The 17,021-nt window shown below is 42.5% G+C and overlaps 2 protein-coding genes across 5 annotated transcripts in view; both read left to right on the plus strand.

Annotated features, from left to right (window-relative positions):
* The window catches only part of taldo1 (transaldolase 1), a 9,904-nt gene extending 3,366 nt beyond the window's left edge, over positions 1 to 6,538 (plus strand). For 3 of the 4 annotated variants that reach the window (XM_069529854.1, XM_069529858.1, XM_020099551.2), the window contains 7 exons: positions 1,486 to 1,609; positions 2,180 to 2,287; positions 2,671 to 2,802; positions 3,216 to 3,391; positions 3,506 to 3,703; positions 5,826 to 5,971; positions 6,108 to 6,538. In XM_069529854.1, the coding sequence (XP_069385955.1) occupies positions 1,486 to 1,609; positions 2,180 to 2,287; positions 2,671 to 2,802; positions 3,216 to 3,391; positions 3,506 to 3,703; positions 5,826 to 5,971; positions 6,108 to 6,140 (917 nt within the window). In that variant the 3' untranslated portion in view covers positions 6,141 to 6,538. Of the gene's footprint in view, positions 1 to 101; positions 244 to 671; positions 1,610 to 2,179; positions 2,288 to 2,670; positions 2,803 to 3,215; positions 3,392 to 3,505; positions 3,704 to 5,825; positions 5,972 to 6,107 lie in introns of those variants that run through there. The other variant, XM_069529866.1, reaches the window with a different exon arrangement.
* Positions 6,539 to 6,711: 173 nt separating this feature from the next.
* Positions 6,712 to 16,493, plus strand: LOC109641412 (uncharacterized). Its single transcript, XM_069529832.1, has 15 exons — positions 6,712 to 6,869; positions 8,733 to 8,896; positions 9,686 to 9,876; positions 10,194 to 10,298; positions 10,802 to 10,940; positions 12,079 to 12,229; positions 12,789 to 12,921; positions 13,433 to 13,585; positions 13,755 to 13,792; positions 13,922 to 13,951; positions 14,072 to 14,238; positions 14,562 to 15,055; positions 15,163 to 15,262; positions 15,407 to 15,674; positions 16,123 to 16,493. Exons 2-15 carry the CDS (start codon positions 8,765 to 8,767, stop codon positions 16,203 to 16,205), a joined length of 2,184 nt encoding a protein of 727 aa, XP_069385933.1. The 5' UTR covers positions 6,712 to 6,869; positions 8,733 to 8,764; the 3' UTR covers positions 16,206 to 16,493.
* The last annotated feature ends 528 nt before the right edge of the window (positions 16,494 to 17,021 follow it).

Genomic DNA, 17,021 nt, shown 5'->3' on the forward strand with positions numbered 1-17,021 from the left:
TGTAATCACTGTTATGCCCAAATGTTGTAACGCTTCTCCGGTTTCACCTGTTGCAAGTGTAGACGTGTTATAATCAAGCACCAACGCCTCTGTTTCACACACACAACTGCAAGAGCATGGTCAACAATGCTGTAACACCACCATCTTACTTCACTTGTGTAAGTGGTGGATAATGTTCTCTGGGACATTAATCTAAGTGGGGACAGGGGCCTGTGGGGGCTCGTGCTGCCGGCCTTAGCTGAGGTTTGTCTTCTGCTTATATGCATGCTAATGTCACATCTAGATGAAGGTAGTATTCTGACTGGGATGTTAAATACATTATTGATTCTTGTTTGAGGTTGTTGTGAGTAGATTGTGCTCACAGAACAGTGTGTGGGTGATTCTTACCCTCCAACAAGCTCCCTGATCATACGACTGCTAATGTTGTGAAGCTACAGCCGTTCCGGTATCATTTGGTTGTTTGCTGTAATTCTGCTGTGATGTAAATACAGTTGGTGAACTGAACATGAATGTCCAGTGGAAATGGAAGTGCATGTCCTCTAGTGGGATCACTATTAGATTATAGAAACATTATACCCATATGCCAACAGACCAGACCCCGTCTTCTGGGAATTCTTTTATGAGCAGCTCTTAAACCGTGCAGCTAATTGACCGTGTACCGTCTTGAACAGTTGGTCACCACCAGCATCCAGTCCAAACCCTCTGGTCTGCAGAAGAATCCTTTTTTTTTTTTTTTGTTGGATGAGCGTTGAGACAACAGGCTGCAGAACAGAGGCAGTCTTTGTTCTGCGGCTGCAGAGCTTGCGACACTGCCTGAACTCGCACTAACCCACTTTGCCCCATGACAAGGCCCTGCCGCTCACGCAGATTCAATCAAAATTTCCAGGTCAGTGCTGTGAACGACAAGGAGATGATTTTAAAATGTTGCCGTAGGTTATGGAACAACATAACTCACCTCTTTAAGCCCGTTTGTCAGAACTGTTAAGTTCGGCCGTTGAATAATTCACAGAAACACATAATCAAGCTTTTTTAATAAACAAATAATTATTCAACCAGTTACCATTGCTCCAGTTAAACCTTTGTCTTCTAATGTTAAACTGTGTAATCCTCATGTGATGATGTGAAACGCTGATATCATTTGCCTGTAATGAATCTGAACAGGTTTTTCAGAGACAGCGTCTACACACCAGATGGCGCAATTGCTTTCCCAGAGCAGCAGTATATTGCAGCGTCAACGTGACAGTTCTCTCTCTGTGAAGAGGCAAACTGAAGTGTGACCACTGTCAGCTGAGACCGCTCTGGGAGCGTTTAAAATACGTTTCACCTTTTTGTTTTTAAATTATAAACCGAAATACATATTTTCAGTAAAGCCTGTACGATTCAATGAAAACTTAAGGAGTGTGTTAGAAAAGCAAAAAAGTACCAATCCTGCAATAAATGAGGAATATGATATGCATGTGCCCTTGCTGTCTTCCCACCCTGCAGCCATTGACGAGTACAAGCCTCAGGATGCCACCACTAACCCATCACTCATCCTGGCTGCCGCGAAGATGCCAGCCTACCAGCAGCTGTTGGATCAGGCCATTAAATACGGCATCGCCAAAGGCGGGTAAGAGGTGACACACGTACGAGAGCCAAACCAGTCTTTTAATTTAACCTCTTGGATTAATTTGATTAATATCACTGATGTGAACGTATGAGTCAGTCTGTGAAGAAAAGCAACCGTGTCAAATTATATCATGTATTTCTATTCAGTAATTTAAGATGTTTACCGGTTACACCAGTGTGCGGAGGTGTGAAAAATGTTTGCAGGGAAGCGCCACCACATGAGTAAAGTAGGTAATTAAGACAGAACAATCATGAGAATCATAAAACAAAATGTACAGTGATGACAAAGACATGAGAACAAATAAATATGAATGAAATGACAGTCGTTGCGATAACATTTGCAATGTGTAGATGTTTGTTGAATGATCACAGATGTTAAATATTACACCTTGTGTGTGAGTAACTGCTGTGGGAGTTATTTATTCAGGAGTCTTGTGGCCCTGTAGAGGTCGCAGTCCACTGCTTTGGTGTCTCGCCCCACGGAGACGCTGTTGGGGCCCATGTCGAGCGTTTAAGTCCTTGCGGTAGTTTGAGACATTGACCTTTTTGTTATGTTTCCGTCTTTGTTCAGAACTGAAGACGAGCAGGTCGCCAACACCATGGACAAGCTGTTTGTGAGTTTCGGGCTGGAGATTCTCAAGAAGGTGCCGGGCAGAGTCTCCACTGAGGTGGATGCCAGGTAGGTGCAAACGACGATGTCGCAATCGGGCGAAATATGACAGGAAGCGTGATTGATTGGATCCCTCAAGACAGAAGCTAATGCTGCGACTTCCTGCCGCGTCACTCATAAGAACCAGTTGTTAATTATGTCGTCACTCTAATGTGAAGAATACACTTAAACCAGCTGCACTTATGAAAAACCACTTAAGTCTGTCATTCATCTTTTCACACAAAGCGAACATTTTGTTCCAGTACTCATTAACAGGGAGCAGCTGGGGATCGAAACCGCTTCTTAACCTGATAAACCTGAACTCCGTGCAGCGACACAGTTGCCCCCTTAAATCAAAAGTGTGTGTGTCAGTTGAACAAGTGCTGGAATGTCTGCGTTGTTTCCCCCGACAGGTTGTCTTTCGATAAAGATGAAATGGTTGCGAAGGCTCTGAGGCTCATCGCTCTGTACGAGGAGGCGGGCATCGGTAAGGAGCGTGTGCTTATCAAGCTGTCATCTACCTGGGAGGGGATCCAGGCCGGCAAGTGAGTCTGTGATGTGTGCTCTTGTGTTCACCGTGGTCCACCCACTTTGCATATGTCCCAGTTCACGAAGTCCATTTGTGTCATCTTGGGTGCGTGAAACATTTTTTTACATTTGACCTTGCAGGATTTTAGATCCCAAGCTGTCTTGAGGAGCAGTGTCCACATTTCAAGACATTTTCAAGGATATTTAAAGTTGAGATCAAACTGTTTTCACAGGTTTAGAATTTAACAGGAAAATTGTTGACAGAGGTTTAGATCCCACTAACACAGGCCGACCAAATTATATTTCTAGAAATAAAATCTTATGCAGTGTACGGCAGCATATAACAAAGTCAGGAGTCCTGTTATCATGTGGACGTATTTGCTGTTTGTAGTGTTTTTAAAAAAATAACATTTGTCTCTTTTTCGTGCAGGGAGCTTGAGGAGAAGCACGGCGTTCACTGCAACATGACCCTGCTGTTCTCGTTTGCTCAGGCTGTGGCCTGCGCAGAAGCAAATGTCACACTCATATCGCCCTTCGTCGGACGCATCCTGGACTGGTACAAGGAGAGCACAGGCCGCAAGAGCTACGAGCCACATGAAGACCCAGGTAATCCAGGACGTGCTGGGCGATGATGAAACCTGCCTCTCTGTTTGCTGTGGTGTAAAAGACGGCGTGTTGTTGGAAACAGTTTACCATGAATGTACGGTTTCATGTTTTTAGGTGTGCTGAGTGTGACCAAGATTTACAACTACTACAAGAAGTTTGGTTACAGCACCGTGGTCATGGGCGCCTCGTTCAGAAACACGGGTCAAGTCAAAGCCCTGGCCGGCTGCGACCTGCTCACCATCTCCCCTGGGCTGCTGGCAGAGCTCAGCCAGGATCACAGCACCGTCACCGAGATGCTCAACGCTGAGAAAGGTACTGCTTCTTCTTCTCAAAGCCTCTCCTGCAAAATACTGCTCTCAGCTTCGTTTGGTTTTGTTGTCTTTTCTCATGGACATTCAGTGAACTGTGAATATAGAAAGGGGAGGAGTTTGACAGAATACTTCAGATTAAAGTCCAGATGATCGCAGTTGGACCTAGGCCTGGGCCGATAATCAATAAATCAATTAATCGCACGATAAATTAAAATGATCTCGATAATTTTTCCGGCCTCGATATATAGCCATGTGCATGCGTGTTTGTTTTCCTCGTCTCTCGCCTCCGAGCTGGATGACAAGAGGGTTCACTCTGTGCTCGGTCTCAGCACCTGGGGGCGTTTGTTGCGGAATGAACGGAGTGAACCCTCTTGTCAGTCATCCAGTCTCTTTCTCTCTGTGGGGGGAGGCAGGGCCACTAGCATTAGCTCCACACACAGAGTGCAGCGAGTGAGCGTCGTGCGGAGCAACGCAAGGAAAAAAAGATAAGTGTAAAGTCAAACGCCACAGCCCCGGTGTGGGAATGTTTCGGCTCCAAACCGAATGAGCAAGGTGAGCCCATCAACACGGACGAGCCAGTTCAAAACAAAGTTGCATGCCCACCTAAAGCATCACCACCCGACCCAGTGTTCCCAGCTGGGAAACAAAGTGCAGCTCGAGATGCAGAGCCTTCGTCCTGACAACACTCACTGAGGCGTTCGGTCCACAAAGCAAATATAAACGGAACGGCGCAAAATGGTGTTCGCTCACAGAAAGTGTAGTTCGCTACATCGCTAAAGAAATGCATTGAGAGAGATGCTGCAAACGTTTGACAGACAGAACGAATTACCTGCGAGAAAATACATGTCACAAACGGCCTAAATGTTTATTGAAGTGCAATTTTGATTATCGAGACTTGATGAGCCATTTTATTTATTGTCTTGGTTTGTGGGTGGTTTTATATTTGAGTGCTGTTTTTGCTAACAGAGACTGAGAGTCCATTTTATTTTTTGTTAATTGTTTTTTGTTTGTTTTATTTATTTAGGATATTTAAACGTTCCTTAAATCACGACGGTAAAAAAACACTGAGAAATAAAAGTTTCTTGTATTTGAAAGGAAGTGCATTATTATGATATATTATCATGTTGACAATAATATCGTTTATCGGCAATAATTTGTGGGACGATATATCGTCCAGCAAAATTTGTTATCGTCCCAGGCCTAGTTGGACCAAATTCTTTGACGCCCAGAGAGATAAAATAAATACGAGAAATAAAATAAACCCCGGCTTCTCTGCACATTATCATTATTGATGCGAACAACGAGGCACAGACACCTGTGATTGCAATTTCACACTTGTGTCAAACGACAATTGTCTCAAGTGTTTATTTAGTGCCATTTAATGACAGACATGAAATGACTGATTATAGGACAGAGGCCCAGTAACCGGTCAGGCCAGGAGTCCTGCTGTGGACAGGCTGGTTTCAGAACAACTATCTCACGCCTGAGGGTTCTCTGAAGCAGAGGACATGAAATAAACAATGTTTGATAAACATTTGGTTTTTCCTTAAACTGAACATTTTAAAGAAACCTATAAAGCCGGCCTTCTTCATCCTCCTCCTCTTCCTCAAACCTGTCTGACTGAGTCTTGAATTTTCTTCTCGGTTAATTTAGTTGTTGGAGCATCAGCCGTTATGCATTTTGCCTTTCCCACAAGGTTTTCAGCAAAGCACAAAGTATTTCATCACGTCCTGAAAACAGGGCTTGTAAATCCTGCTCTGAAAGGAAAAGCACTAAAGCTCCAGTAGTGTTTGTTTTTTTTTTTACCTCAGAGCCCAGATGCCTTAATGTGATACAGTGATTATGTTGTACTTGTACACAGCGAGAGCTGTTTTAAATAAGTCCAGGGTCGGGTTCTTTCATCCAGAACACACCGCTGCACCTCCGGGGCTCCTCAGAAATGCACCTGCCAAGTTGAAAGTGGACTGGATGAGCGTTTATTGAGAAAATCAACAGTAGGACAGAGACAGGTTTCTGGATTCATCAGTTAGACGAAGACTTGGTGAGACAGACTCGGTTTTAGAGAGGAGGTGTAAACTTTGAGCTTTGCACATATTTCCCCTTTGACGGGTTTGTTTTTGCAGCCAAGGCCAGCGATCTGGAGAGGATCCACCTGGATGAGAAGGATTTCCGCTGGGAACACAACGAGGACCGCATGGCAGTGGAGAAACTGTCCGATGGCATCCGCAAGTTCGCTGCAGACGCCATCAAACTGGAGACCATGATCAAAGTAAGGGGGTCGGGCAAATAGGTTTCTGTCTGTGCACTCATCCCGCACAGTCTCCTCGCAGCCAGGACAGAGATGATTTCCATCTATAGAAGGTGCTCGACGCTCACTTCTTGTTTTTTTTTTTTTTGAATCTCAGGAGAAGATGCTCGGTGTGAAAAACGGCCAGTAAAGGACAGACTCGGCATCTCCGGCTGCGTTGACAGGAAGTAAACGTGAGAGAAGGTCCGAAGCACCAGAAGGCCTTCTCGCTCCTCACCTGACTAAACTCCAGGGACCCTCCTGAATGGACAACTCTCCTCTCTTAGACTGAGACCAGCTTTTTTTCAGACCAAACACAAATGAGTAATTAACGTTGACGTGGAGTTTTATGTGAAACAGTCTAATATTTACTAGAAACCTAAAAAGATAGGAACAAAGACAATGTCTCACTGAGACTTGAATAGAAAGGACCATTTGACCAGGAAGGACGATAAATTAGCTCCACGCTCGGGTCGATAAAGACAATTGTACCGTCATTCCTTAGAATATTATATTTTGCTCTTTGAATAAATAAACATCTTAACCTTTGCGGGTGTTTCTGTTGTGCTGTTCTTTTCTTTAACTGGTGAGTGTTTTACAACAGGTGTCAGACGGCATTCCCATTCAAATATGTCTGGAGGTGAAGTTCAGTTATAGGTATCTGGTCGTCTTTGCGTGCGACTAGTCGTGCCTCCTTTATGTTCTCTGGTTGAGCCGGTTTAACTTCATTCTTCCTCTGCCCAAATTCACCTGAACGTCCTCTTAACTTCCTGAGTCCCGCGTACGGAACACGTTTACTGAAAGCTGCTAACACATGTTTGATGCCGGACCAGAGTTTCATATTATAAGTTGGACTTCAAAACTTTGCGAGTGGCTCAAGGTGAGTCTGAGTCTTCATAATTTCTACTGACGCGTCAGAAAGTTGATTTCTTTGTGGTTGTTGTGTTTCGTTCATTCAGAGTTCAGCGTCAACACCATATTATTTCTCCGCAGCGGAGACATTGGTCTTTTGAGCACTGACAAATCTTTTTCTGAATGATATTTGAGTCACTGATTAAATTTTTAAGCTGATGATGATTATTGCTCTCAAAAGGGAATGAATCTAATAATGTGCTGGATTCCTCTTCTCCTAATCCTGCAGCCATGACATGGCTCAAATAACGATTGCATGACATAAACGTCTATAAGCTCTTTTATTTATTGTTATTATTTATATACTAACCTCAGAGAAGTGACACGTGTGTACTTCCGTGGTCAGTTTACAACAAAAAGTTAGGAAATGTACTTTAACATGTGTTGCGCTTCAAAAAATGAAGCCTCTGTGTTGTAACAGGGTTTCAGTTAAAAGCCTGGAATGCTCGAGAGTCGAGTCGGGCTCATGAAATGTGCAAAGCACTTTAAAACCTATTTTGGAAGTCGTGTTTTAGGAGAACAAAAATAAGTCATGAGCTGCTTCAAACCAATTCACCTCTCAGACTGTTTTAGCCTTTTAATCACATTGTAATTCAATTAGCATCTCGCTGCCGTGGGTTGTGTCAGAATGAGTTAAACTCACTAAAGGTAAAGTATATTACAGTATTCATACACTGATAATACTACGCATCTTGTTTGAAAGAAGATCAGGCTCCTACTAAACCCCAAATGGGTCTTATCTAATGTAAACAGATGAAATCTACTGAAAACTGTCTTTTGTGCCACTGATGTTTCAAGAAGTCATAAGTCCAATGTCTCCTTAAAGTCATCAAGACGTGTGTGATTTATATTATTACTCATGATATTATTACTATATGACGGAAACTATCAGGTCAGGTTAATAAAAAGAATATGGTCTGATGACACATTGTCCAGTTAGAAAGATGATGTGAAGTTTATATTGATCAGAAAATGATTCCTCCTCGTGTCGTATATATGATGAGAGAGGACGTCAGCCATAGTTCAGAAATGTATTTTTCCAGGTATCTCTCTGTCTCGTGATCACATGGTAGGAATGAAACGATTGTGATGTCAATAGTAAGTCAGTTTGTTGTTTATTGATAGATTGATATTTTATTGATCCAGAGAGAAATTAAGGTTTGATTCTATACATTTTTATTGTATTTATAACTATATTATACTGTAATCCTACACTAATCTGTTCAGTAATGTATGCAGATGATAAATATATATAATTACTTCTAGTCATTTACTAGTTTAAACATGAAAAATGCCACTTAAATGACACCGTGATTATTATATAATGGTATTAAATATTAAAAAGTTAGCGCTGTTTGAATGTGGTATATAGGATGACCTGTTTCAAGTATATACAGCACGGTATACGGGTATAAGTATCATGTTTGTGCTGTCGTATGTAACGTGTAATCCTTGATTATTTAATGAGTTGTGACTTCGTCTACTTTGAATATTTCTTTAAATATCGTGTTCATGTTTGTTGCTTCAGATTCTGCGTGTCAGGCTCTGTGCGTCTGTGTGTCATGTTAAAGGAGCACATGTAATTGTACCTGTCATACTTACATACTGCCACACCCTGGAAAGAGTATAGTTCTGTCACACCAGGTATTTTTCTGCAAACGAACAACAGAGCGGTTCCATCGCTGACGTCAAACAGGATCCATGTCTCCAAAGTGTCAAAACCCAGAACGTCTTTTAAGCAACACACGAGACGCTGTGAGACGAATCTCAGGTGTCTGCTCAGTGACAGTGTCCTGGCTGCTCAACCCTCCTGTCTTTGTCCGTCCTGAAGGTTCTGACATCCGGTCTGACCGAGCAGCCGAGATGCTTCCCAGATTAAGACTCTGCGTCCTCGTGCAGGGCCTGACTCTGCTCCTGCTGGGCCCTGCCTGCGAGGCCTCTTCTCTGGGGTTGACCGTCCACGCTGTGCCCCTGGACAGTGATGGAGGGAACACGGTGGGCAAACTTTCTCTCAGCTAAAACGATTTTCCGAGTCCAAACTGTGTCGCACTGGCCGATGGTGTTTTCTGTTGCCATCTGAGGTAAAGTGGGAAACACACAAATTGCTTTTCCACTGTTTGACAGTCACAGAGAATTTAAATTAAACATTTTAAAGAATTTAAAACTTCAATCCCCCTCAGCTTTATGTGGATTTTATCTCTGTGGTTTGAAATTGTGTCAAAACCTTTTTCTTAAATTTCCATCGTTGTTTTATTTCACTACAAACTCTATACACCGTAAAATAACCTTATTGGTGAATTGTCTAATGGTGACAACCTGTTTATTTGTCTTCGGGTTATTAAACTCTTTTTATCCCAGAAACCACTTCATAGCATTTCTTAGTTTATTAAGAGGGTCTTTGCCTATTTAACTCGAAAAGCAACTTTTAGTCTTTAATTTATTTATTTTGGTCAAATTTAACTGAGCATAGAAGTTATTGTAATTTATTTAATTGTTCGAGTGTTCATTTCACTTTGTTATATTTCCATTAACTTCCACGGAGCCACGATGTAACTCAACTCTTTATTTTTAAGTTTTTGTTCTTTTTGTTCTTTTTGTTGTCAGAATCAGTGCACAACTAAACGAGCGTTATAACTCTGAGTGGATGATATAATTACAAAAGCAATTGTGTTTGGTTTGTTTGGGAGCAGCTGCCCTCAGCCTGTTCTTCTGTCCTCAGCTCAGTTAGAAAAACTGGTCCTGCTCATGAAAGAGAGTTCTGTCTTGTCCCTGTGCTCCCTGCAGGTGAGAGCACATTTCACCGCCATCGCTCCCGCTCCCTGCCCGGATCTGACGGGCCTGTGCGCTGAAGGCGAGGACTGTCTGGTCCACACGACCTCTTTGCCCTTCAACGGCACCAAACCCACGCCCGGCTGGTGCGTCCGCCAGTGGCAGAGAAATGTCCCCAGTAATTACACTGGCTCCATCAGCTTAGGGTACGAGACCTAAACATCTGAACTTGTGATGAAAATCATGTGGAATCATTTATCAGTATCTTTGGTCTGTAAACTCATGTTGTTGATTATAAAATCTTATTGTTGTTAATCAAGATATTGAGGAAAACGCTTGTATCTGTGTTTCTATATCTTAGTTTCTCTTGGTTTGTTTCTCGTGCATCAAAGTAACTTGACTTCTTTAATATTTCTGTTGTTATCCTGAATTTAACTGTGACGCTCAAACTTTCACTGATGATGGAACCTTGAGTGAAATCAGTTTCAGTTCCTCTTACACGTGTTTTCCACTCAATGTTTAGGTCCAGCACAGAATTGTATGTGTCACTGAGAGCCGGGCCGAAGGTTCGGGAAAACAGCAGGAGACTCAATCATCCAGCTTTTGTCGCTCTTCCTCCTCCACTAAGGTAATTTTACATGAATAAGCACAGCAGTGACTCTGAGATGAAGTCAAAAGAGGAAAATCAGGCCTGATGCGACGTTTGGGGAAACACAACCATTCACTTTCTTACAGAGAATTAATTTTGATGGGACAATTAATGATACTCGTGTGTCTCGGTGGTAAAAATGAAGCTACATCCAGGAACTTAGCCAGACTGCAGGAGAGGAAACAGCTGCAGTCTGGTTTTATATAACTGAATCTGCCTTCATACACCTCTGAAGCTCAAAACCCCCCAATCTACTGACAATAAGGTTTTATGTGTTGGACTATGTGCATAGAGACAAAAATGTGCATAGAGACAAACAGAGACTCCAGGAAGTTTCTGGTCCCCGAACGATTACCGTAAAATATGACACTTTGCAGATTTACTTCCTCTACTTTTGTTTTCTCCTTTGCTCCGCACGCATTTGTGATTTCCAGGAGCTGATTATCTCTTTGTTACTGATTCTTAATGTGCAATGGGATCAGGGCCCGTGTGGACTGCCCTCACCACTTCCATCTGTCCGTGAAAGACCTGGACGGGGACAGGGTGCGATGCCGCTTCGCCCAGACCGACCAGGGAGAGTGTGTCAGCTGCCCCCGGCACTCCTTCATGGAGCTGGATGAGGTGAGCTCAACCTCCTCCTGAGGACGATCTCCTGTGAGGAGTGTGGCCGAGTGAGAGTCGCAGCTTCAACTGTCAGAATCAGGTCCGGCACGTTGAACAGTAGAACTGTAGATCCGATGGAAAGACATAGATAAGATACCATGTGTGCCTGCAGGGGTCGCTGTTGCAGTGTTGCAGCATAAAAATGAAATAGTTACGTGAGTGCGAGTACCTCAGGATTCCATGTGACTGCAGTACATTGATAAATGATCTTTGTTGACTGTTTTTCGAAGTTAAAGGCTACGTAGCCACGTTGAGTGTCCTTACCTCAAGAGAACGCAATGCACGAAGCGGTCTCAGTAATGACAGAGAAAAAGATCGGCCATTGTTGGTTGCAGGTCGGAGGAATTCCGGATTGTTAGGCGAGGGCTCGTGAGCAGTCATCAGCCTAAGATTTATAGCTTAAGACAACAAACAGCAGCCGGCTGCATCATGATCATATTTTCCATTCCAACTTCTTCTTCTTTACTCCCGTGTGAAGACTTTAAGTTCCGCTGAACCACAGGGAGCCTTCCACTCCACAAATTCAAAATCTTTGAACTTCGATCGACTCAACGGCTGCAAAGAGAAACTCAAACGTAGAAAGTTTTTCATGAAAGTCGTGCAGATAATTATCTTTTGTTCAGCTTATCATTTTCATTACGACTCAGAATTCCACTTTGTACATATGTTGTGATGGAGTTTGCATTTTACATTGTGATTTTCCAGCCTTATCTACCGTGCAGAGTTCTTTTACACTAAAATAAATAATATATTGTACAATTTACATGAAACACACTCGTGAAAACATCACTAGGATTATTTTATATTCAGTTTATGCCACTGAATCCCTTTTACCTACATTTTTAAACATTGGGAAATCATTGGAAATGTCAAAAAATGCAATGTTGCATAAAGTGATAAAAGCATCATTATTTAATGGGCTCTTCTCTGACCCGTACAGCATCACGTTTCCTGGTTTTTGTTGCCAACAAACGAATAACGGACAGGTCTGAAACCTCCTTGGTGGAAGTAGAACTTCAACAACCGCCAGCGGCCGACAGTTCTCTGCTCAGTGAAAACTTGGCGTGATAATATTCTGTTGGTGTGTTTTCACCAGGAGAAGTGCATGTTGACGTTCACTGGAAAAGCAGCGGCGGGAACGTATTTCATCTACCTGATGGCCGAGGACCTGATTCCTGTGCCTAAAAACATCCACATCAAGGACAACAGTCCCCTCAGCTCCGTCCCTGTGCACCTCTCTCTCACAGGTCGGTCGGTCAGATACAAGTTCTCTTGTCAGAAACGACTTGAGTGAAACCTGCACCCAAACTTAAAACAATCTTCAATACAGGTTGTATACGAGTGTAAGAGTAGACATGTATTAATACAACAGAAACAAATACAGAGGAGATGCTACAAATACAGATAAACAACAGAATCTAAGAAAGCTCATTTTCATTGAACGTCACATTTCTAAACATGGACGCTGACGCGTGACATCTGACAGAAAACTGAGATGTTTGACACGATGAAGATTCTCTGCATGTCCAGTTTGATAGTTGAAGAATCGGAAATTGTTGCCAGAATAGTGTCAGTAGGTGAAGACACGCAGGAATATTTAGACTTTCTTTCTTTCATTTTCACTTTTGATCTTTTCCTTTGCCTGAGATTTGTTTTCAGCTTTGCTTTCTGATTTCAAGTAGTTTTCTCCTTATCCTTTCTCCGATTTGTACAATTGAAATATCAATTTTGGCCCCTTTCCCCTCCTTTTTTCCTCCTGTTATCATTTGGAGTTTCACAAATGTCTCTTATTCTCCTCACATCCAGTGGAGGAGTCATTAACCCGCTGCAGCGATGAACCAGTGGCATCAGACGACACCCCTGAAATGGACTCCACGCTGTATGTCCTGCCGTTCCAGGAGGTGAAGTTCAACATCCACTACATGTCAGTGCTGGAGAGGTGCGTCCTACGGAGCCTTTTAACTTCATCTGTTGTCTCTGCTTGCAAAAATACAAAAATACAGCGCCAACATTTTATGGAACGTCGTTGCTCAACATGACATTTCTGGCTCCACTTCACTACGACTGCAAGTAATAATTATTCTTACTGTGGATGATTCTGCCAATAATTAGTTTGTCTAATAAACAACAGAGACCAGAACGACCTCTCATCTTTGAAGCTGAAACTGAAGAACTTAAAGAAAGAAATTAATAAGTTTATTATTTTTCCCGCAACAAAAGCAGCTAACTCAGGTTTATCTGGTGCGATGGCAGCACGAGTGATAATACTGCACTCCCAAGTCAGAATCTGTTTTTACTATTTTCTCTCGTTGTGTTGTTAGTGTGTGAATGTGGCAGCTACGGTAACAACACAATGATCTGTGTGTGTAATTTGTGTAAACGGTGTCTTCATTAAAACAACTGGATCTGTATTTTGTGCGAGTTGAAATGTGTCCTCTCTATGATTTCAGCGTCTCAGAGATGGCAGTGGTTGGTCCGCCTGCACTTTTCAGGGTTGGCTTCAAATCTGTCGGCCCCTTGTCGACGATGGCCATGGCCTGGGTCCGCTCCGAAAACAAACTGGCTCCGCTGTTGCCCGTCTGCTTTGCTGCAAATACCAAGAGGTGGTTGATTCACACACTGACGCAGCATGAGCAGATGTACAGATGTAAATTGTGTGTGTGTGTGTGTGTGTATTGAAGTGTGTACATGGTGAGTGCACTGGTTGGTGGAGGTCATTCTAGTTTGTTTGATGGTTTGTTTTGGTTGATTTGTACTTATTGTCTTCTCCAGTTTGCAGTCGGAGCCCAGATGTGTGTGGTTGTACCAAAGTGAGTCCTTCAGTTTGGTTGAAACATCATAAAAAAGCCAGTCATGCTTTACTGTCGCTCCACTCACACCTCACAGAAAATACAGGAATCTATCAACTGTTAAAATATTCCCTCTCATCTCTTCCTCAGGGGAAATGAAGACGCTACCTGCTGGAACAGGTTCCTCTTTGTGTTATTTCAGTGTTGAGTGTGTGATTCAGATGCAGAGTGCACTGATTATATCTGTGTGACTGTGAGACTCTGTTAATAAACTCAGGATCGGCTGGTGTCTGCCTGCAGAGCTCAAGTGTGAGAAGACAGAAATGACTCTGGTGCTTCCCATCGCCTCCCTGACCAACATCAACATGGATGAGCTGCAGCTCAACAGCCCCTCGTGTCCGGTCTCCTACAACACCACTCACCTGACTGCACGCATCTCCCTGAGCGGCTGCGGCACCAAGACTGTGGTAACATGCCCCACCCCCTGCACGTCTTTCTTTCTTCTATCCCTATTCATAAGAAACCAGTTGCAGTATTAAGTGACTAACTTCACGCCACATGAGAAGCTTGTCTTTGCTGACCTCAAGTGGTTGAACCTCTTGCTGTGCAGGCACACTGAACACCGTGTAGCTGAACGTGTGCCCACACCTGACGTGAAGCAGACCGGAGGGAGCACTGAAACATTTTAGCTTTACACGCTGGTGTTGATTCTTACTCATTGATTCTTACTACACTGGCGTCAGGATATATATTCCAGCCATACACATCCTCATCCTCTCTTGTTTTCTAGCACGCTGGATCAGAGCTGGTTTACACCAACACCTTGCAAAGTGTGCGTCCCTACACTATGGTCAGCCGAAAGCCTGTACTCATCCTCCCTCTGGCCTGCCGGATCCCTGGATCCCAGGTGAAGGGACCACACTACGAGATCGTCATGCCCTCAGACAAGGAGGTCTTTGGTGAATACAGCTTTGAGATCCAGATTTACCTCCCAGGAGAGGGACCCATGGCAAATTTCACACGCTCTCCCAAAATGCGCACCATCCTCAGATCGTCACCACGAACGCGACGACAGGTGAGGTCACCATCAGAGAGCAACACCACCCCCGCTGTCTCCGCTAACACGACGTCCACTGGCAGTCCGCCCATCGGGTCCAAGATCAACCAGATAGACCTGCATGTGATGTCAAACTGCTCCATTGAGCGAGCCGAGCTGATCGTGAGCAAGTGTGTAGAGTCTGAGACGGAGGACTTTCAAGTTTCCACGCCCATCCTGAACCAAGGGTCGGTGACAATCCTGTTCCCACGTGACAGTTCAAGGCTGCCATTTTGAAAAAGACAGATACTGTACGAAAAGAGTTATTGATTGTGTTTTGGCTTCACCCTTTCAGGTGTGCGACTTCCAACAACACGTTAGAGATTATTACAACACAGTCCAACACGAGGATCTACCGCCTTGATTTGGAAAAAATAGAGACCAAGGGATCATTGGTCAGTATTCACATTTCTCTTAATGTCCCAAGACAAGCCTAAGCATACATATACATATATTATGCATGTGTTTATATATATATATAAAAAAATATAAATACTGTCCACTCTGCTAATTACATCTAAATATTTTGTGTTTTGCAGATGTATATCGAGTGCACAGTCAATCTGTGCATCACCACTTTGCCTTCCCAGAATTGCCCCGATCTGTGTTCCAGATCTTTCAAGAGCGGCAATATGGTTAACAGTGTGTTTACCAAATCTTACGTTGTCCGATCAGACCCCGTTAGCCTCGTGTACACCACTCGTGCACCATCTGCTTCCAACACTACATCGATCTCCACCACTCCACCAGCTACTACTACCAGTACTACAAGTACTTCAACTCCTGCACAAACCACAGCTTCACATGGTAAAGCTTTATCTTCTATACAAGCCTCCAGTTCTGGTTTTTTTTAGGTAGTAATGATTAATGAAATTAGTTTTGGTGCATAACATAGTGTACATCTGCAAGCAAAACCATTTCCTCTATCTTTGAAGTATTCTGTGATGGTCATTATATTGTGGGGAGTAATAATGAGCGCTGTCTTATTTCACGCTGTTTAATTTTATTAACTGTGAATCTGGTTAGAGAAATGCACGAACTAAACAAATGACCAGCGGGTTAAAAAAAAGGGCAAGTTAGAAATTAAAAACAGCTTTCAGGGTCTAGTTACAATATTTTCATAATTCACAAGAACAATTGTATTTCCATAATTTAGGCATCAAGCCATATTATTCTTTTTTTTATTTTAATTTCAAATAAAATAAAATGTATGAATTTAAAAACTAAAAGTAACTTCTATTCTCTCCTCTTGCAGCTCCAGGGCAGAGCTCATTCGTGGCAGCAGGACTGATTTTAACAACTCTCAGAATAACTCTTCAGAACTTCTTTCTTTACTGAAACATGCTGCTGCTCTGTGATCTGTCACAATATGAAACCCTGGGTTTGAAGATTTAATCCCAAATGTGATTTCCACTGTGTAGTCTGAATTTTCTCCCAGGAATCAAATAAAAGCTCCAGCATAATACATTACAACGTATGAAAAAATGCTGATCTGCATCAAATTTGATTAAAGTTAGTTTTAATTTTTTTTTCCTTCCATACCTGTTATTGTTCTTCTCTTTCCCCTCACTACTGACAGCTATAATAATTATTTGATCATTAATAAATCTTTATAATTCTGCACAACTTTGTATTTGTACTTAATACCCAGGGATTCCATTGCTCAGCATATGCCAGCAGCATTTCATTTGCACATAACATTGGACGGAAGGCAAAATAATGAAATTATGAAAGTAGCTCTAAAAAAGTAGAGCTCCATATTAATCAAAGAGTGTGAGGATGCAAGTGGAAAACCAAAGTTATAAGTATATTGCAGGTCTTGCATATTTTTCAGATGTATTCCACATGATACACTTTGGAAACCCATTTTTTTCCGTATGAAAGAAACTAAAGATTAATCAAAATTATGAGATTTAACAGTAAAAAATTATGAGACTGTACATTAGAAAATTATTAGAGAAAGTATGTTGACTTAGTGAGAAGTGACGTTGAATTAGTAGTTTTTTTAAGCTACTAAGTCATTATTTGGAGTTAGTGAGTCATTATTTTAGGATACTACATTATTTTGAGTAAGTCATTATTTCAGTTAGTATGTCACTGAGGCACTAACTCAATAAGTCGTTTTGAGAGAAGACCTTATTTCAACTTAGTAAG

This window comes from Paralichthys olivaceus, chromosome 1 (assembly GCF_024713975.1).
Source record: "Paralichthys olivaceus isolate ysfri-2021 chromosome 1, ASM2471397v2, whole genome shotgun sequence".
Taxonomy (NCBI): domain Eukaryota; kingdom Metazoa; phylum Chordata; class Actinopteri; order Pleuronectiformes; family Paralichthyidae; genus Paralichthys; species Paralichthys olivaceus.